Source organism: Choloepus didactylus, chromosome 10, assembly GCF_015220235.1.
Source record: "Choloepus didactylus isolate mChoDid1 chromosome 10, mChoDid1.pri, whole genome shotgun sequence".
NCBI lineage: Eukaryota > Metazoa > Chordata > Mammalia > Pilosa > Megalonychidae > Choloepus > Choloepus didactylus.
The window spans coordinates 51899337-51921715 of NC_051316.1; the positions used below are offsets into that span (position 1 = coordinate 51899337).

The 22379-nt window shown below is 39.8% G+C and overlaps 1 protein-coding gene across 12 annotated transcripts in view; it reads right to left on the bottom strand.

Moving 5' to 3' along the window:
* Positions 1 to 22379, bottom strand: part of GLIS3 (GLIS family zinc finger 3) — a 465077-nt gene that overhangs the window by 19343 nt on the left and 423355 nt on the right. For 8 of the 12 annotated variants that reach the window (XM_037798109.1, XM_037798114.1, XM_037798121.1 and 5 more), the window contains one exon: positions 16580 to 16749. In XM_037798109.1, coding sequence (XP_037654037.1) covers positions 16580 to 16749 — 170 coding nt within the window. Of the gene's footprint in view, positions 1 to 15355; positions 15532 to 16053; positions 16487 to 16579; positions 16750 to 22379 lie in introns of those variants that run through there. The other 4 variants (XM_037798113.1, XM_037798112.1, XM_037798110.1 and 1 more) reach the window with 4 other exon arrangements.

Below are 22379 nucleotides of genomic sequence, written 5' to 3' on the forward strand. Positions count from 1 at the left end.
AAAGAGTGGACAGGAGAATTAAGCAACTAAACTCATTCACAGGACACTCTGGCTTCTTTTAGGAAACCATTACAAGGTCTAACTACTCTTAGTGTCATCTCTAAATAGGTATAAAAAATATTTTCCTACCCCTATTATAATGAGGATTCAGGTATCCATTCAACAAATAGCTTATAGAGTGGTTTCTATGTAGTTGCCAAGCACTGATATTAGGCACTGGTAAAGATATGTATGTAAGAGTAATTTATAAAACATATCATATAAATATAAGCCGTGCCACTGACCTCACTGGTACTGATACAAACTCTAAATCAGCACAGATGCAAAGGATGCTGGGTAATTACTTGGCAAACTCAGATCCCCTGAATCATTTTGCCATAATCACAAGGAAATGTAAGAACTTGAAGTAAAGGTTTTGTTTTTGGATGAGTGATATGAGGTTGGGTTTGGTAAAGGAATGTGAAAAGGGAAGGGTTGCTGGTTTCGCTTAAATGAACTAGAAAAATGCCTGAATGTTTTTACTTCAACAGACCTGCATCTTAAGGTCTAGTTCTCAAAGACCATGTTTAAAAAAAAAATGAAACAGAGAGTTTAGTCACAACAATCTGGCTAGAGGGGAAAAATTCCTGTGATTAGAAATTGTACTCACAACTGTACGTAAATCAAGTAGAAATTCCGAAGAAACTGGGATTGTTTTGCAACATGGTGTTGAACCCAGATGATGGGAATGGGGACAGATCAAGCCAGTTCTGGAGTGTTATTGTTTCTGTTGTTCTGTTTCATTGACACACTGGTCTCACTACCAGTAATCTAGATGTTCCTGGTAGGGGTGGGGTTTTTTGCTTATTTTAAGGAAACTCCACCCACAGCTATTCATGTTTTTTTTTTTCTTTTGAACTGCCAATTGCTTATCATGTTTACAAGCAGAATTCCAGCTAAAAATACACGAATTACAAGGCACAGATTGCCATTAATAGGGTAGGCCCTTGAGAGTCCAACTGAGCTGCTCCTGAAATAGAGTTATAAGAAAAGTATTTATTTGACTTTAAGAACTCCATTCAGTAGAGGCTAAACTTCATGAGTTTCAGATATAAGACAGAATAGTTGCTTCTGGAAAAATGTCATTACTTCCCCAAAAAGAATGAAAAACACAAAGTCTATAATAATATTCACTAAACACTTTTCTGTACATGTTTCAAGTTAACTGACAGAGAAGTACCAATAATCAATGAAATGGAGAATTTTTTTGGATCTTTTCCTTCTCTTAATATTTGAGTTCTAATTACAAAAACAAACTGTCATACTGTAAATGACACAATTTGACTGGCAGGTTGTAAGAGTAGGCAAACCCAAGTAGCACAGTGTTTGTGACTTAAAACTGTTATTTTAAAAACCGACTTTAGTGTTCAATGAAAATACATAAGGATCAATCACATTACTAACCAAGGAAAAATTATAACAAGTTACAATCTTTGTCTTACAAATTGGTTACAGTTAAAATGACTGATAATATTCAGTGTGAGGAAATGGGCACTCTAACACACTGCTGGAAAGAGTCTAAATTGGTGTAGCCTTTGTGATGGGATATATGGCAGTAGCTATAAAATTTTTAAATGTGCATACCCATCAAGCCAGCAGTTTCTCTTTTAGAAAACTTTCCAAGAGAAAGTGTGCAAAGATATATATGTGGGGGATGGTGGGGGTGGTTTGTGTGAACATACATACATACAGAAGGATAGTTGATACTGCTTTGTTAGTAAAAGCAAAAAATGAAAACAACAGATATTCATCAATAGGGGAACAATTAAATAAATTTTGACATATTCCTGTTACAGTCGAATACACTAAAAAAAAAAGGAGATCTCTATATATTGATCTGGAAAGCAAAAATATATATCTTGTTTTGTTAAAAAAAGGTTGCAAAAACAAAATGTAGACTATAAAGCCATTTTTACAAGCGGGCATGTGATTATGTACATGTATACATACATGCATATGTAAGCACATATATAAATATACATTTCTTTAGGCATTTTGAAAGGTCTAAAAGAAAAACTCTCAATAGCTGTTACCTTAGGGCAATGGAATTGGATGAGTATGAGGCTGAGGGGTGACAAAGTGTTTATAAGCTGAAGTACTGTAAGCATTTCTTACAATGAACAGGTAAACCTTTTCTTTTATAAATAAAAAATTCAATGAATTAAAAAAAAACAACAACTATATTTAAGGACTGTGACTGTGCTGAGTCTAGTGACCCTGGTTCGCTGATGTAGTAATCAGGCTTCCAAACAGTTTCCCTCGGCATCTAGGTGCCTTATCAAGGATGGTTACATGAGGGCAGGTACATGTGCACAACATGTGAGCCTATACACACATGCACACATGTATATGCACGTACCTCACAGGGTAATCCCATCAGGGGCATTTAGAGAGTGAGCTCTGCCCTCCCCTGCAGGGACAGTCCCCAACCACAGGCTTCGCAGCAGCATATGCAGTGTCTAAGAGCACTGTCTCTGGAGTCACGTGGTCCTGGCCATAGTTTTCAGCTCCACTACTTTGAGATCAAGAAATCTTGGGCATGTCATTTACCATTTTAGTGAGTCAGACCCCTCAGCTGTAAAATGGGAGTAAACACTGCCTTCTTCACAATGTTGTTATGAGGAAATGAGAAAGGGTATGGAAAGCATTCACCACATTGCCAGGCACACGAAAAAAGTTCAAAAATTTTCAGTGATCAGTGTCCAAAGACATGAGAAAAAGTGGCTGATTGTCTTCCAAATCACATATTTAATGGTTCTACTCTTATCCTTGAATAAAAATAATTCCCAAGTATCTAAAGACTTCTGAAGATTGTATCTATAAGTACCATCATAAAGTAGAAAGTGTGTGGGCTTTGGTTCAGATTGGGTTTATAAAACCGGACCTGATACTCACTAGGAATGTGACTTGGAGCAAGGTACTTAACCTCCCACACTTAGCTTCACCTGGGAGACTAGAGTATATGGATATTTATTTTTCTTAATGCTATTTTGAGGACTGAATAACCTAAGATAAATGGATGTACTCAGAGCACATATCTGGTGCACCGTAGAAAAATAAAAATAACAACAATAATAGCTTTAATTAACGGAGTAGCTATGTATGCTAGGCATTATTTCTCATTCTTATTCCACCTCTGGAAGAGAAGTATCACTGTCCCCCTACTACAGACAAGAAGCTTAGATTCATGACTTCTTATAGTGAGTGTGAAAACTGGAATTCCAATCCAGATCTTCCTGAATCTGAACCTTTTTTCACTGCCTTTTTTCTACAACTTGTTGTTTCCCTTCCTGTATCATCTGGGAAAGTCACAATGTCTTCATCTGGTAATCTCTTCTGCAATAATATGAACAACCTTGGGAGTAAGTAAGCTAATGACTATACACATGTGAAAGCTGAAAAATGTTTTTGAAAGCAAGAAACCTGCATCTATGGGCACTGGGAATGCCTTAAAATAGCTCTCCCACAGAGCTGCCACTGCCCCAAATTTCATTTCTAGACACTCAGTACCAGATACTTCTGAGGAATCCTCTTTTAAAATGCAAATATTCATGAGAAGAAAACTATATTAAATTAATTTTCTCTAATGTATTGGTGACTCATTAGATTATCTTGTTTCCTCTAGAGAGAAGCCTTGGGCAGTTGATAGGTACTGAGTATCTAAAAAGAGGGGCAGGGGAATAAGCAGGCTCTACCAGTTTAAGAAATTGTGAGCAAAAACCCATCTTTTCCTCCTTCCTTTCTTCCTAATCCTTCTATTTATCAGTAAACACACTTACTGTGTGCAAAGCTTTGTGGGAGAAATATAGTCCTCATCCTGAGGAAGCTTACAATTTAGCGACAGTTGACTGATTCAGTCATCTCAATATGCTTACTGATCTACAGGTTTAATCTCTGTGTGCATGTATGCAGATGCTAAATTACATAAGCAGATTATTCACAGTTCAGTCATTTTCATCACCAATCATTTAAACAGCTTTTCTGGTTAAGATGACCATCTCACACCCCTCCCACAAAACCCAACATGTTGAAACGCCGACTGCACTCCACATGCACACCTAAATTTAACTTTTGTTTTATAGAATTAGTACAATGCCAGAATTTATCAAGTACTAGTTACATAAAATTGTCCTTGCAGCACTTTTATGGTAATTAAGTCTATAAGAGTAATTAAGAATTTCTCTGACTTTGATCATCAATCCCTAGTACTAAATAAGCATTAATAACATCACGGCTGACACCAAAAACTATTCCTGATTATGACTGCTGATGCTAACAGGAGAATGACACTGACTACGCTCATTGGCTCACTCATTTCGTGAATATTTTGCAACGTTTTATGTGAAGACCATTACACTGTCGATTTATAGTCAGTTTTATTTATCTTCCTGAGATTTTAGGGGAAAACAGTGATACATGTTTAAGTTCTTAGCAATACAATTTCTACATGTACTAATTTATTATTCCACAAGCTCACATATGCAGATGTGACTAAAAATTTCCTCTGGGAGGGGCATACGTTTATTGTCTTTTAAACTTGCCTTGAAAAAAAAATCTTTCAAATATTTCACACAGATAAACCCCCAGGAATGAGATCAGTCACACTATAACCAAGGGGACTCTTTCTGGAAGTTACCCTTGCACAATCACTGTAAGAAAACACAAGAGGAAGAAGTTAGTTACACTTGTACCTGCCACCTCATTTCCATTTAAATATCAATGCTCTGAGACTTCCATAGTTTGAAAGATGCTTTGGTGTTTGTAGGACAAGGCCTTTACACCGTGTTTTGTTCTGGAGGCCTGTTGGTGGAGGGAGACCTTTTGTTCCCTGAGACAGTCAATTTGAACTGGGTTGACAAGCTAACAGCTCCATACAGAAGGAGGAAAATGCCACCATTGTCTGGGAGCTGACTAGACTTGCTTCTTTGGGGCCAACAGTCTGGGCATGCTTTAAATCATGAGAAAGATGGGTTATGAACCCCAGGAGAGAGACCAACAGAGAAGGCTCCTGCTTTCCACCATCACTAAATTCGTATCACACAGCCCAAACTGAGGTGGCAGCTCCATGGTGTTTTCCTAATGAAATCTAACAACGGCACCATGGATGATGGAAATCTTTGTGTTGGCAAATGGAAACTCCAGAGGAGTGAAAATAAGAGCAAGCAGTGGAAAGCCTAGAAATGTAAGAGAATGGGGGCCATAAAATGGAGCAGAACGCTGAGATGGAGGCCTCCAGGCTCTACCACTGGTTTCCAAAAGGCCTTGAGAATGGATCTGTCTGTGAGGTAGGCAGCACAGTTCCATTTTTCAGTTTAGGACATCATCCCAGAGAGCGTCTGGTGGACCCTGCAGTGTGCCTATACAATAAGCATGAGCAGAACTCTCATTTTGCTAGGAAGGGCAATGCACTAAAGTACCCACCTTCCCAGACTCCCTTCCAGCTGAGGACAGCCACGTGACCAAGTTCTGAATGAAAGGGGTTCACTTGTGTTTCAGCCTTATCCCTCCTCTCTGACTGACACTGGGCCAAGATGGGTAGAATATCAGCATTCATACTGCAACCAGGAAGATGGAAACCACCCATTAAAGATGGTGGAGCAGGAAGATGGGAGTAATCAGGAACTGCTGACTGTGTGGGGCTGCTCCTCCACCCAGCGCTATTTACCATTTGACACTTTGTCCTGGGAGAAGAATAAACCCACATGCTGGCATTGCTGCTATAATGTGATAAATCCCAAAAAGACTGTGTTCTGCAAATATGTATTGAAAATAACAGGGTCTTTGGGAAAAAATAGGATTGGGACAGAACACTCAAAACTTCTGAATGGTGATGGCAGCATAACATTGTTAATATATTCAATGCTACTGAACTGTACACTTTAAAATGATTAAAATGACAAATCTTGTTATATATGTGTTATGTATGTGATCACAATAAAATAAAAAAATGATTGTTTTATTCTATATTTAACTAAAAGAGTTATCTTTTACTCAAGGTTCCTGATATATAGTTATATAAATAAAGAATAAAAATTTGCATGGGAATGACATATACCAGCTTTATTTATTTGGAAAAAAAGTTCTGAAACAAAAATGGCAAAATACAAAAATCTATTAAATCTAAGAATGGATAAATACAAACATACAAACAAAACCCCCAAAACTGTATGAAACCTCCTACTCAGAGCAGTAAAAAAATTCTCAAGAGGGCATTTGGACAGCCAGGCAGGCAGTTCCATGTGACTGGAGGCTCCTCAGAGGATATTAAAAATGCACAAACAATCCAGTGGAAACGTTGACTTGCAGGGACTAAGACAACAGATGACAGCAGGGTCCAGGGCACAGGAGAGGTGTGGTCTGTCACTAGCCAAGGGCAGTGCAAGACGGGGCATGCACCTCTCCAGGGAGGGAGCCCCGGGTGGTGCTCATTTTAAATTTTATTAAAATAGAGCTGAAAAGGCCTACGTAGCAACTAGCCTGAGGGTTTTTTCATTTTCTTCTTCTCTTGCTATTTCAGGTCCCCTTGCCTAGCAAAGATTGTCTATGAACAAACAGAACTCCACAGTATTCCAACATCATTCCCCTATTTATCAGTACATGAGGGAATCGGACTGTTTACTTAAGTCAATGCTTTTGGGTGTTCTACACATGTAGCGCAATATAATCCCAACAGTTAGAGCTTATTGTTTCCTCCTCTTCCATTTCATTCTTTACACAGTGCCTAGGTGACTTTTCCTAAAATACAAGACTGACTGCTTCACTCCGTAGTAGCATGACACTTAGCACGGCACAAAAGTCCCTTGACAAGCTGGCCTTGCTTAGTCCCCCAGCCTCCTCTCCCTCTACCCCAGCCATGTGCAAACTCCCTCCGGCTCTCTGTAAGCACATGCCACATTGTTATTTGTGTTCTTGCCTGTGCTCTTCGCTTTCACTCTGCCCAAAATGCTTTTCTCATTTTGCTGCCCAATGAACTGTTTATTTTCAAAACCCTATTCAAGCATCACCTCTATGAATCCTTTTCTGACACCTTTGTCTGAACAATCTGGTGCCCTGTACATCTTCTATTAATGCACTTATCACAGTGCATTGATTAAATGACAATCATGTTTGCCTGGCACATAGTGGGTGTCCCACAAACATCTGCTGAATTGAACTCCATCTCTCCTTGGTGGGCCCAGAAACAGGAAGGCTGTGAAAATGCTGTTCTAGGAATTCCTATGACATTCTAACAATCAGGAGTGAACAGGGCATTTAAAAAATTATCCATTAGTACCAAAACAAAATGTGCAAATATCAACTCTTGGGCAATTAATCCAGGCAAAATTCTGAAGCTTGCCTTGGCAAGAGAATTGTCTTAAAGAGAAAGGAAAGACCGAAGAACAAGCTTATATTACTGAAAAGAGCGGTGCTTGTTTACATCTGAAATAAAAGACAAAAATGTACTAAGAAGTTGTCTTGGAGATGTCACCAAACACAGACTGTAAGTGCTATCAACATTCAAACATTAAAAGAAACGACATCTTATCTACCTCAATAATGAAGGCAATATGAACCAATGAAGTGGATGCAGAGTCAACACAACTGATTTTTGGTTCCAGTGTCATTCACTAGGTGAGGAAACTTGAAAAAGAAGTGCTATTAATCTTTGCAAAGTTTGCCGTTTACAAAATCTTTTTAATAAAAATATACATAGAGCACACAATGTCTTCGCTCTGTATCAGTTAGCATGGCAGGTGTGATAGTTAAGTTCATGTTCAACTTGGCTAGGGTATAGTGTCCAGCTGTTTGGTCAAGCAAGCCCTGGCCTGATTGTTATTATGAGGATATTTCATGGATATAAATCATTAGTCAGTTGAATGCATCTATGACTAACTACATTTATAATCAACAAAAATTGCCTTCAGCTATGAGAGAATTCTCATCCAATATGCTGAAAACCTTAAAGGGAAGACTGAGGATTTCAGCAGTCAGAAAGAAGAATTTCTAGCGCTTCTTCAGCTAGCCATCTTCTCCTGGAGAATTCATTAGAACCATCATTGGAGTCCAAACCTATGGTCTGCCTTATGGAATTTGGACTTGCTAACTCCCATGGTAATGTGAACCAATTCCTATAGTAAATATAAAGGATGACTTGAGTCTAGGGTTTTGGGGATTGTTTCTCTAATCTTATTAGATTGAAAGCCACTAATGATCCCATTTACAATGATCAAGATGGCACAAACAGTCCATGGGATAAAACGGCAATAGAGATATGCAAAATATCACTGTTAGACACTACTACTCATATGGTTATAAGAGGCAAGGCTCTGGGTGACAGTGTATTTGATATCTTAGTAGAGTTTTGTGGAGTTAAAAAGTCTAATGATACTGGCTGGTTGTTCCTAAATATGCTAGATACAGTTGTTAAAAGAAAAAGATGAACTCAAGGCTTCAAATTCCCAGATTAAGATCTGTACAAAGCACATGAAAGTTTCTATGTATGCCCTGAAAGAAACTCTTATTTCCTATAGCCACAGACTTGAGATTTAGGAAAACCAGACCCAGAGTGTCATTGTGTGAGTGGCCGAATTACAAAGTAAATTGAATTCCTTGCAGGGTGTCTGCTATTAAAGTGAGAGCACTGATAGAGAAGGAATGGAATCCTGAAAATTAGAATGCGGATATATGAGCTGATAATGAAATTTTTAAAAAATTTCTTTTTTAATTAAATTTTTTTAATTCTTTCTACAAAAAGTTCTAGGTTAAGTAAACAAAAGTTTAACTTTAGTCATAAAAACAGTCACAGCTGCTCAATCAATTCTTAGACGTGAGACAGTTTACAGAGCCAGAACCCACTGAATGAAGGGAATGCTGAGTCATCTTCGGGAAGGATCCTCTTACACTGCCAAAAATTTATACTGTATATCTTCTTCCCAGTCTTCCGATAAGAAACCAGCAGCCTTTTACCAGGGTGACAGTGCACTGGAGAAAATTAAATGATCAGACTTTTTGGGCATTATGAAACACTGGCTCAGAATCCAGGAGACCCAAAACATCACTGTGGTCCATCAGTCAGAGTGGGGGCTTATGGAGGCCAGGCAGTCAATGGAGTTTTAGCTCAGGCCTGTCTCACAGTAATAGGGTGAACTCATTCTCTGGTTATTTCCTCAGTTCTAGAATGCATAATTGGGATAGACATACTCAGCAACTGGCAGAATCCCTATACTTGTTCCCTGACTTGGGGAGTGGGGGCTATTATGATAGCAAAGACCAAGTGGAAGCCACTAGAACTGCTTCTACCTAGCAAAATAGCAAAGCAAAAGCAGTACTGGATTCCTGGAAGGGTTGCAGAGATGACTGTCACCATCAAGGACTTGAAAATGCAGGGCTGAGATTCCCACCACAACCATATTCAACTCTCTATTTGGGTTGTACAGAAAACAGTTGGATCTTGGAGGATGAAAGTGGATTATCATAAACTTAACCAGGAGATGACTCCAATTACATCTGCTATTCCAGATGTAGTATCATTGCTTAAGCAAATCAACACATGCCCTGGTATCTGGTATGCAGCGATTGAGCTTGCAAGTGCTTTTTTCTCAATACCTTTTAGTAAAGATCACCAGAAACAGTTTGCTTTCAGCTGGCAAGGCCAGCAATACACCATCACTGCTCTACCTCAGGGATAAATCAACTCTCCAGCCCAATGTCATAATCCAGTGGTCTTCAGGTACCTAGATCAACTTTCCCTTCCACAAGACATCAAACTGGCCCATTATTGATGACATCAGGCTGAACAGACTTAGTAAATGAGAAGTAGCAACTACTCTAGGCTTATTGATAAGGTATTTGCATGTCAGAGGATGGGAGATAAATCTAACAAAAATTCAGGGGCCTTCCAACCTCAGTGAAATTTCTAGGTTTCCAATGGTGTGGAGCATGTCAAGATACCCCAACTAAGGTAAAGGATAAGCTGTTGCATCTGGTTCCTCCTACAATCCAAAGAGAGGAACAATGCCTACTTGGCCTCTTTGAATTTTCAAGGCAATATATTCCTCATTTGGGTGTGTTACTCCAGTACATTTACTGAGTGACTTGAAATGCTAGCTTTGAGTGGGGACCAGAACAAGAGGAGGCTCTGCTGTGCAAGCTGACCTGCCGCTTGGGCCATATAGTCCAGCAGATCCAATGGTGCTGGAAGTTTCAGTGGTAAATAGAGATGCTGCCTGGAGTAAAGAGATGCCCCTTTAGGAGAATAATACTGCAGACCCTTATGATTTTGGAGCAAAGCCTTGTCATTCTCTGCAGATAACTATTCTCCTTTTGAGAAACAGCTTTTCACTTGCTACTGGGTCTTAGAAGAGACTGAATGCTTAACTATGGGCCACCAAGTTACCATGAGACCTGAGTTTCCCATCATGAACTGGGTGTTGTCTGACCCACAAAGCCATAAAGTTGGGTGTGCACAGCAGCACTTCACCATCAAATGCAAGTGGTATATATAAGATTAAGCTTGAGCATGATGTGAAGGCATGAGTAAGTTGCACAAGTAAGTGGTCCAAATTCCCATGGCCCCCACTCCAGACACATTACCATCTCTGTCCCAGACTGTAGCTATGGCCTTGTAGGGAGTTCCTAAGAGGAAACTTGGGCCTGGTTTACAGAAGGTTCTGCAAAACATACAGTTACCACTGAAAGTGGAAAGCTGCAGGACTATAGTCCCCTTCTGAGACATACCCGAGACAGTGGTGAAAGAAAATCCTTCCAGTGGGCAGAAATTTGAACAGCATACCTGGTTGCTCATTTTGCTTGGAAGGATAAATGGCTGGAGGTGTATTTGTGTACTGCTTCATGGGCTGTCACCACAGATTTGGCTGGATGGTCAGGTACTTGTAAGGAACATGACTGCAATATTGGTGACAAAGAGGGCTGGGGCAGAGTAATGTGGATAGACCTTTCTGAATGGATGAAAAACATGAAGATATTTGTGTCCCATGTAAATGCTCACTAGAGGATGACTTCAGCAGAGGAGAATTTTAATAATCAAATTGATAGGATGACCTGTTCTGTGGAAATCAGTCACCCTCTTTCCCAAGCCACTCCTGTCATTGCCCAATGGCTCACGAACCAAGTAGCCATGGTGGTAGGGACAGAGGCTATGCATGGGCTCAGCAACACGGACTTCCACTCACCAAAGCTGACCTGGCTTCAGACACTGATGAGTATCCAATATGCCAGCAGCAGAAACCAAACACTCAGTTCCCAATATGGCACCATTCCCCGAGGTGATATGCCTGCTATTTGGTGGCAGGTTGACTACACTGGACCACTTCCATCAAGGAAGGGACAGCATTTTATTTTAACTGGAATAGGCACATACTTCAGATATGGGTTTGCCCTCCCTGCATGCAATGCTTCTGCCAAAACTACCATCCGTGGTCATACAGAACGCCTTGCCCACTGTCATGGTATCCCACACTGCACTGCTTCTGATAAAGGAACCCACTTCACAGCAAATGAAGTGAGGGAATGGGCACACGCTTATGGAATACTCTGGTCTTACCATGTTCCCCATCATCCTGAAGCAACTGGATTGATAGAACGGTGGAATGGCCTTTTGAAGACTTAATTACGGTGCCAATGGGTGGCGATACCTCCAGGGCTGGGGCAAGATTCTCTAGGAGACTGTATATTATCTAAATCAGTGTCCATACTGTGGTGCTCTGTCTCCCATAGCCAGGATTCACAGGTCCAGGAATTGAGGGTGGAAATGGGAGTGGCACTACTCTTTATCGTCCCTGATGATCTACTAGAAAATGTTTGCTTCCTGTCCCCATGACCTTAAGCTCTGCTGGTCTACCAGTCTTACTTCCAAAAGGGGGAGAGCTTCCACCTGGAGACATAAGTCATTCCACTGAATTGGAAGTTAAAACTGCCACCCAGCCTCATGCCTTTGAATCAACAAGTAAAGAAGGGAATTACTCTACTGGCTGGGGTGACTGATCCAAATTATCAAGGGGAAATAGAACTGCAACTATACAATGGAAGTAAAGAAGAGTTTTCCTGGAATACAGAAGATCCCTTGTGATTAAAGTCAATGGAAAACTTCAACAACTTAATCCCAGTAGGACTACTAGTGGCCCAGACCCTTCAAGAATGAAAGTTTGGATCATGACCCTTCAAGAATTAAGGTTTGGATCACTCCACCAGGCAAAGAACTGAGACCAGCTGAGGTGCTCACTAAGGGTAAAAGGAATATGGAATGGGTGGCACAAGAAAGAAATTACAAATATGAGCTATGTTCACATGACCTGTTGCAGAAATGAGGACTACAACGGTTATGAGTATTTCTCCCTTGTTTCGTTATATATACATTTAACAAATATCTTCCTTTTCTTCCCTATCATATCTCTTTATCACATAATGTAAAAGCTCCATTTACTTTTTATCATAGTATTTAAGTTACAGGATATCAAGTTTAAGAGTGACTATTACCCAAGGACTTGCATTCACTTCTGGAGAAAGAGTATGTTTCTGTTTCTATGCAGGACAGTTGAATTACATTAGGCGAAAATATGACTGCTATTGTTTTCATTTAGTGACAGGCTTGGGTATGAGTGCCAAGTTGACAATGGCTGGACTGAAACAATTATGTTCATGTGTCAACTTGGCTAGGTTATGGTGTCCATATGTTTGGAGGTTATTTCATGGATTTAATTGTTAGTCAGTTGATTGTATCTACAATCAACAAAGGAGATTGCCTTCATCAATAAGAGAAGTCTTATACAATCAGTTAAAGGCCTTAAAAGGATAATTGATGATTTTGGCAGTCAGAAAGAAGAATTTCTATCTCTACTTCAGCCAACCAGCATCTCCTGGGGAATTCACGGGAACCCTCATCAGAGTTCCCAACCTGTGACCTACCCTATGGAATTCGGACTTGCCAATCCCCATGGTCGTGTGAGACAATTCCTATAGTAAATCTTATAATATTTACACACACACACACACACACACACACACACACACACACACACGTTGATTCTATTTCCCTGGAGAACCCTGACTAATACAGCATGGTTAACAAACTCAATGGACCCCATTTTCTTCTTCATATGCAATACCAAAGCCCCTCTGAGTTCTAACCTTTCATGACTCTGTGTAATGCAAAAACACCTACATACAAGTACATTTCCTCTCTGAAAAATGTAAATACCTATTTATCTGGTATGTCTTTAACTTAGAAAACATGTTGATTAAGAATGTGGCTTGGAAATCTTGACCTCTTCTTAAAGGTACCTTTGTGTTTTGCCAAGGCAGCAATGACTAGACATTTTATATTCTTGTATGTCTCAGTTCCCATCTCTAAAAATACAGCAATGACATTTCCTCCTGACCTCCACCTACTGTGGGGAGCACAGAAAGGATGAGGGTGATGATGCTCGTTAAAGCCATGAACTTCTTGAAAGAGAGAACAAACACTCACTGTAGTTATCACATAGCAACCTTGACACTGCCTGGGGCTTTAAAAATCTAGTTTTATTAGAGGATGGAGTTACCTGTTACAGGGATGCTGTATAACTCCATCTAGCAAACTAGTCCAACAAAAGCTGAAAGGCACGGCAAACAAACGCAACTCATTAAGAAGGTCTCGGCTCCACTCCCGCCCAGCACTGTATTACCCACTCATTAAATATTAGATGTATTTAGTCTATAACCTAAAGAGTAGTAGAAGAGAATTGTTGTGCCCCAGAAAGTTTTGGAAAAATACTTGGAGGAGTAAGGCTCATTCGGACTCCCACCTCTTCATTCCTAGCAGTGGCCTAGTGGATAATGAACGGTGGACAGAACACTCCCTCTGCAAGTGCCTTCCAGCGGCCACTTGCACATCTGCTAGGGAAAGTCATGATTTTCCAACTTGTGAGGCTATATCCTGGTCTTTTCCAGAAAGACTTGTCATATAAATAGGTCTATTTTTAAGTCTGCTATTAATATGTTTCTCATTGGCCTTAGGAATTTTTAAACAATTAAAAAGTGAAAGTAAAAAAAAAAAATCCCAACAATTCTAAGTTGACTAGGTATTCATAATTCAACTAAAAAAGAAATGTGGAAGTCTTTTGCCAAGAGGCAGGGCAAAATGATAGGGTAGATCCTATTTTCAGTGTCCTCTTCACTCATTATTCAATCGTTGAATATTCACTTATTCAGTAAATATTTACTAAATATCTATTTTGCAACAAGCATTATGCATGCCCTAGGGCTCCAAATATTAACCCTATTTTCAAAGAGTCCAATAAAGTAAAGAAAGAGAGTGGAAGGAAGAACAGCAAGTTAATTAAGCTCTTACTCTATGCCAAGTGCTTTTCTCGTTGACTCTTCCTAATGAACCATAAAAGAAGGTAGGTAAGAGTCTTCTTCACCTAACAAACCTGAACTGAGGCTCAGTAATTTTCTGAGTCATACAGTTAATAGTAGATGGGTATTTGCATTCAAATTGGTCTAATTCCAAAAATGCTTTTTAATAATAGAAAAGAAGAATTATCTGTTTTTCTACCACCCTGATTTAAAAAAAAAAAAAAATCTGCTAATAATTTGGGAGATTCACTCCCAATTTTTTTCTACACATAGGTTAATTTTTTAATTAAAAAATGTTTTTTTCAAGGTTGTAGTCAAAGTGTGTTATATTATGTTTCATTGAAACTATGACTGCATTGTCTATTTATTTTTAAGTCTGCTATTAATATGAGGTGCTCTTTTCTTTTATATAACTCCAGAAAGTAAAATCACTACCAATTATAAGATGCCACTGACTGTGAGGCAAGTCCAGATTTCAGAAATGTCAAAAGGTGAAGGAAAAAAAATGCATATATTAAGAATCAATGACCTATTCCATATTCCACACAGCCCATGCTCTTACTTTCCACAGCTCCTGTCTGGAGAAGCTGAGGTTTCACAGCTCAGGTAGCTGAACGGCCCCTACATTAGATGAGCTCCTCCACTGGGCTGGGAGGTCCCCAGAAGGGAGAGGACTCTGTTTGTCTTTCTTACACATGTGGTGCTTTGCATACAGTAGGCACTCAAGAAATATTTGTTGGAAGGGTAAATAAATAATAAATGCTTGAGAACCAATTATTCACCAGACTAAAGAAGGTAGAAACTGCCACAGGCCCAGAGAATGCTGGAAGTCCACGATTTGAGACAGAACAGGGGTGTGTGACCACGCTGTAGATGCAGGGTGGGGGGAGGGGAGAGGGTGACAGGAGGTGGATGGAAGCTGGAGGCAGTCAGTGGCCAGTGCTCCTCAAGGTCTTCCCGTTCCTAAAATCTGCCTCTGCTTCACACTGCCTCCTCTTGGGCTATCCCAGCCACTACTTAGATGTCGTCCAAGCCAAGTTCCATGGCACCGCCTGATTTTGCCATCTTGGGAAATTATTCACACTTCTTCACATTTGGTTTGGATATTGACTGATACTTGTTTTGGAGACATCATCTGTTAATTTCAAGTAATAAGACCTAAGGAGCAAATTCAGGAATCAGCAAAAGGCTGACAGAGGAGAGTCATATTTCTCAGACAAAGCTAAAATTTTAATTCAGTCTTAATGAACACTATCCCTCCTGTTCATTTACAAGGTCTGTCTGCCCTCACAAATTACATGGCTATGCACAGTCTCAGGTTATATGATTTGGCAATTCAACTTTCTATGGATGTTCACTAAGGTATTTGCCTGAATCAGAAAAAACTTGGTTTAAGAAATTCTTAATAAAGAAAAGGAAGTCAAGCCAGACTTAGGTCTCTATGCATGTTCTGACTTAAACATAAGGACACCTGCATATTTTGAAAACCCTTGTGATTTCTCTTGCCTCCCCTCCTTCCCTCCCTTCCTCCATCTACTTAACAGGTGTTTACTGAGTCTTTACTACATGTGAAGGACTGCTAAGTTTTCTGAGTGATACGATGATGGATAATAACAGTCTGAGCTCAGAAAGGGGCTAACAGAATAATAACCAAGATAAATTTTACTCACAGATAAATATATTACAAGGTAGAGTGACCAGTAAGTCCCATCAGAGAGATAAAGGTGGTATACAATTAGAGTTTAGAGCCAGTGAGATTATGTCCAGTTTGGGGGATCAAGGAAGGCTTCACAGAGGAGGTGGCATTTCATCTGGGCCTTGACAGATGGAGATTGGGACTTATGGCAATGGGAGGAAGGTGTATGAGAGGAGATGCAGGCAGGTGTTCCCTTGTACTTGCTGTTTATTGTTTAGGAAATAAGATGATGTTGCTAGGGCTGTCCAAGAGGTGTTAGGGCGCTGGGTCAACAAATGGATCATCGTGTTGGGCTGACAGTTTGGGGCATCAGAAGTCATTCCATCTTAGGGTCAAAGCCAGGAAAATACTACAGGAGTTCATGCCTATTAAGTGTGGAAAGGCATAAAATTCCAAGTCTGGAATATAAGAGAACATCTGAAATCCACAATTGGTAACTAAGGCACTTGATTAAAACAACAGCACAACATCACTTTTTAAAACTCAAGGGACTGTCAGTTTCTCACTTACCATGGACATGGATACCATTTGGTTGGAAAGAGTCTGATTCTGGCTGATAGGACTTCAGGTGTGAGCCTGATGGCTGCTGGGTATGAGGAGGCTGTGTTCTCTGCATTGCTGAAGGGGCTGGAACTCTCCGGGGGCTTATGTGGTGAGGAGAAGGGGCAGAAGGTGCAAACCTAAGAAAACAATTGTAAAAGGAAACATAAGGGACATAAAATAGCAGGTGCAAACACAAACCCTCCAAAGCTAACTTTCCATTCAGGCTATAAAAGGGCCTGACAATAAGTCCTTTAAAAACACTGTAAAGTCTTTTCTTTCCCATTTTTAATCACTCAAATCTCAATTGAGATATTGAAGGGAAAAAAAAGAGACCAGCCAAAGGAAAACCTAGTCACGGTCTGAGTTTGTTAAAACTTCTTAAACTGCATTTCACATACTCTGGGTTTGGTGAAATTCAAAGCACATTTTCCCAGGCACTTTTTCTGCTAATTTTCAAATCTGTTTGCATTTTAGGGGGAATTTGATCCATATGTTTCTGATTCATTTACACTTAGCTCATAAACATTTTGTTTTGTAAGACATATCTGATGTCCAAGAAGTGTTACACGCCTTTATTATAAGCCTCTCTAACTTGATTTTCTTCAAACAATGCATTTTTCTTTGGCCAAGAATAAATTAACTTAAACCTCAAAGGTCAAGTGTGGTTTGAAACCCAGAACCCAAGAGATGTGAGTGGGTTCTGTTCTTAGCAAAGAACACTCCCAAGGGTGTTACAGAAGCATGACGCAAGGTGGAATCATCTTCGCAGTCACATGCGCCAATTACAGTAAGAATACTGGTAGTTTCTAAGGGGGTCATATTGGTGCTTAAATAAGGTGACATCAAATAACCTGGAATATAACACGGATGACTGTACATTGATCTTAGAATTTGAAGGGAGAATTGACAGTACCTGACTCACTAGGTTTATAACGAGAGTTTATACTTTCTAAAATTCAAGGGAAGGTGGACTGGTGAGAACAATGTTCAAGTTTGACAATGTCCACAGCATATCAAAATGATGCTTGATTTGCCAGCTAGGTGGAGGGCTGGGGGAATGTGGTGGAGAAAGGAGCAAGGAATCCACTGATGCAGTGAAATGAATCAGCAAAGTAACTTTGGGGAAAACTACATTAGTAATGGATTGTTTAGTCTTCCCCAGAAAAGGTCCACTAAGCTGAAAGCTTTCAACTGGCTATTCCTCACACTGTGTAGAAAGACAGTCTTTGTTTTGCACTAATACATATAGGTCACCATCTGATTACATCACCTATTTCATGGGAATAAGTTACTTCACTCTGCTTGGCTTTTGTGTCAGGCCATTGATGCTAAAAAGGGAGGATGAGCCAGTCAAGTTTATAAAGTAATTTGAAGCACTCTGAACCAGAATAAATAATAAGGCTGAGATTCTAATATTTGCATTGCAGCAGAAAGAAATCATGGGATGAAACCCTATGTTCTTTCTCCTTTTCCCTTGCTGAGGTATGATGGGGCTATGCAGGAACGAAGAGCGGATTTGGACTAACCTCTGGAGAAAAGAAGTTAGAGGAGGCTTAAACGAACCAACTGAAATCAGGATGCCTGCCTGATCAAGGGTTTACATTTCCACTCTTCTGAAAGAGAACAGCAGCTGAATGTTCTGCACCAGGAAAAACACTTTTCCCAAGCATATCATCTTAATAATTGGAATTATCCTGAAAAGATATGCTGCATGGCCTTAAGAGAAAACACAGCAAACAAATTCTGGCACTGCCCTGAGAGCATCTAGTAAAACTTGAAATCCAGGATTTCTCATATGGAGACTATTTTCTTGGGGAACATGTCCTTAACAGGTCTTACAAGCTGCTGCTGCTCTGAGGTTGTGCAGTTACGGGATCAAAGACGGTAGGGCTAGAAGGAGTCCACACTACCACCCAGCACTGGAATCCTAGGCAGGATGACTGGTCCTTAAAGATCCCTAGGGATGCAGAGGGAGGATTTGAATTGTGAGGTGACATATGTCACTGCTAAACAGCCATCATTGGTTTCTCCATTGTGCTTTTCAGGCAAAGGAGTAAGGTCTTTGGACTGGCTCACTATTCTTTTTCCATCTCTGGGAATAAGAGATGCAAAATGCTCTAGATGGTTTTCCAGTCTTTTCTCCTGGCACCTTTTCTTTCTGTTGAGGACTGATGGTGTAGCGAGATATGTGGATGGGGCTAATTGGCAGTATTTAGGAAGCATCACCCCAATATAATCAGTTTGATGGAGAAGAATTTGGTTTCACACTCCATTCCCACACCCCCTGCCCCGCCCCTCCTCTACCTCTACCCAATAAGACAAGCTCATCATAATTGTATGATTAACAAAGAGTAGGCCAGGTGGACGGGGAGGGGGCAGGAGGCAAAGACTCTTATCAATATAAAACTGTATACATTTATAATTTTGTATTATATGGCTATAAGGTGAATTATGATTTCTAGCTGTAAAAAAGGGGGAGTACGAAACCAACTAAAAGGAACAGAATTCATTTGAACGTTTAAGGAGTCATCTGTAATATAGAGTCTAGTCTACATCTATAAATAGAGTCTACATAATTATGTGCTAATTACAAGTCATTCATATCTATTTATTCAAGCAAGTTCCAAACCCTGGCTATATTCTCTTGGCTACCATACGACTTAATGTAATAACAACATTGAGAAAAGAAACAAATGCGGTAGCTTTTAGCACTGCTTATCTCTGGGACCTGGGAGGAGAAAATAGTACCTATTAAGCCTTCAACTGACCCTACATTTTGGTTTTTGCAAATTCCTAGAATGGATTTTTCTCCAGTTTATTCAGATTGGATTTTTCTCCATTTTACTCAAATAAATGAGACCATATGGCATAAAGTTAATATAATTTCAAAATTAAGTGTCACCCATATGAAGTATTAATAAAGATTTAAATATCAACTATTTAAAGTGAAATAAAGGGATATCTTAATGTAATTTTGATTGGGAAGGAAAGAATCAGCATAAAAAATTTAACTTTAACATGTATAGAGGAAAGCTAAAAAATTCCAAGAAGTGATCTCAATTATCCAGACAATTACTAGGAATAAGGAAATAAATAAGAATTCAGAACTAAAAATTCCAGCAAGAAATGAACGTATAAATGTGATGGCTTTTCAAGTACAGCACATACAATCAATTTTGATACTCTCTGAAAACACTACCTAGTATTTTACTGGACTGTCTCTCAAAACTCCCTATTAATTTAAATTTCATTCTTATAAACTTGATTATTTGTTAAGCAGTTCATAGTAGAGTAGAAACAGCAAACTGAAATATGGGTGAAGGGGTGGGGAAGGAGGGCAGAAGGTGGAAAAGGACCCTACTGTTGGAGGCAAGGCTCCTGGGACCTCCACAAATAATCACTCACAACTCATAGCAAGAGGCATGTCAGAACAGCTATTCAAAAAGCCAGAACTCAAGAAAACTGAGAAGTTGGGGCCATTTTGTGTAGAAACAACAGCAAAAACATGCATACTTGTACAGAAACTCACTATGCAAACCATACATCATTCTGATTATTGATGAAGCTGAGTTGAGGTTCTCAGAATCCCATTTCCTAAGTATCCCCACTTACTCTACAACCCCGTTCTTCAACACACACACACACACACACACACACACAGACGCACACACATCCCCCTCAAAATGAACACAGTCTGAATATTCTACCCCAAAAGTGGGATTTTTTAAAAATCCAAAGAAAGTGATTTAAAAACTTTTGATGCTGACTATAAGCTGCAGTTATGTTTCTAACTGTCTCTCCTATGGAATATCTCGTTCCCCAATTACATCAAGGCAAGATGACGTTATAATTAATTCTTAACTGACAGCAGTGTCTGAGAGCCAGAAGAGAACACGACTGAAATCTTTGCTAGGTCCAGCCCTGCCTCCCAAATGATGATCTGTAGCTGACATTCCACAGACTTCAGTCAACGGTTTACCAGTCTCTTCTTTAGCCTTTCCTAGTTCTTTGGAACAATAGATGATTGTTATGTATATATGCACAGTACAGACTAGGAAAAAAAAATCACTGCTTACCAGAAACAGATCACACGAAAGCAAACTGGAGAACTGAGTCAAGCATTTCCACTCACTTAGTGGAGTTTGTATAACCTTAGCATGAGCAATGATTTGCCAAAAGGAAAAAAAAAAGTGGGAAAAAGATTTCAAGGGCTGGTAAAAGTCACTCTGCCAAAAAAAAAAAAAAAAATTAAAAGGGTCTATGCAAATATTTACTTATACACACCTTGGAAAATGTCCTATTATTTGGGGGCAGTTCCTTGGCCATGCGCGGTTCTTCTGTGCCCTCTGCTCCCAACCCCTAATATTACTGAGCTTCCCAACTGTGCAGGGAGGTGGGCATAATCACAGAGACCACCTTTCCTCTAAATGCAGTACTTGGTCTTTGATTGTTTCACAGAACAGTGGGTCCCAACCAAGGCGTGCAGAACCGGTGAAATTCACAATGCAGAGAAACCGAGAACAGGCGGAAACTGAGATGGACAGTCATAAATGCCCGGTCTAGAAGTCAGACCCACCTGGGAGTGGATCCTGGCTCTGTCCCTTACTGGCTGGGTAATTTTGAGTAAATTTCCTAATTTCTCCCAGCCTCAATTTCTTCAGCTGCAAAATAAAGATAATCTCCACTCTCACTGGGATTGTAAAGTCTGAGACATATTCATTTATTGATTCGAGATATTTCTTGAGCATTGATCAGGTGCATGTGCTTTCTAAGCACCCGGGATAGAGCAGCAAATAACACACACCCTGTCTTTGTGGCATTTAACATTTAATTCACCGAAGTCAGGTTATGAGGACATTTAAGTTAGCAAACTAAGTATTGGGCTAGAGGTGATGAGTGCTATGGGGAGAAATAAAAAAATGGAAGGGGGATTGGGTTGGGGATGCAATGTGGCCAATTTTAAATTGAGTGGTCATGGAAATCAAAGTACTTCAGACAATGAATGTGTGGCATTTCTTGGGTAATCAATATATGTTTATTGAATGACTTAACTAAATATAATGTACATGTAAGGCATCCCTGAAATTTTCATGCACTCAGGGCTTGAGAGTGATATAGGATTGTGATGTCAGCTCTAAAACACTTATGAAGTTTTTAAAATAAAAAACCTTAGGACCTTTTTTTCCCATGACTATTCAGATACAGAAACTAAGACTCAAAGAAAGTGAGGCATTTACTACTTGTCAGGCTAATTTCCTTGTTGTAGGACCAGTTAGTTGTGGTTTTGTGTAAGAGTCTCACTTCTTGGTACTCGGTTTCCCAGTGGAGTTTCCTGTAATTCACACATTTGTACTATTATAGAATGTTCTAGCTTGGAGGGGCACTGCAGTGCTGCCTTATTTGAAAGAAAAAGGGAGTCCCAGAGATGATTTGCTCAAAGTCACACAGCTAGTTCTCCAGACACCCTTTGTCCCAATAAGATAAAACGTGCTCTGATGGTGATGCAAAGTATGGCGGAAGGGTAGGGTGAGGGAGGAGCAGAAGAGGACTCTTGAAGGCATCTGAGATTTTGATCCTCATCATGAGCTGGTGGGAATGGGGGTACCAGCAACCTACCGCCTATAAGAAATCTGGTAACACAAGATGTTGCCCAGCTGATTTGGTGAACCTGCTCAAGCCTGACTCAGGGGTCCTTCATGCCCAAGCCGGGCTTATATCTTTAGTTGTTAACTCTTCAGGTGGGGCTCTTTTCCTGTTTATATGCTCA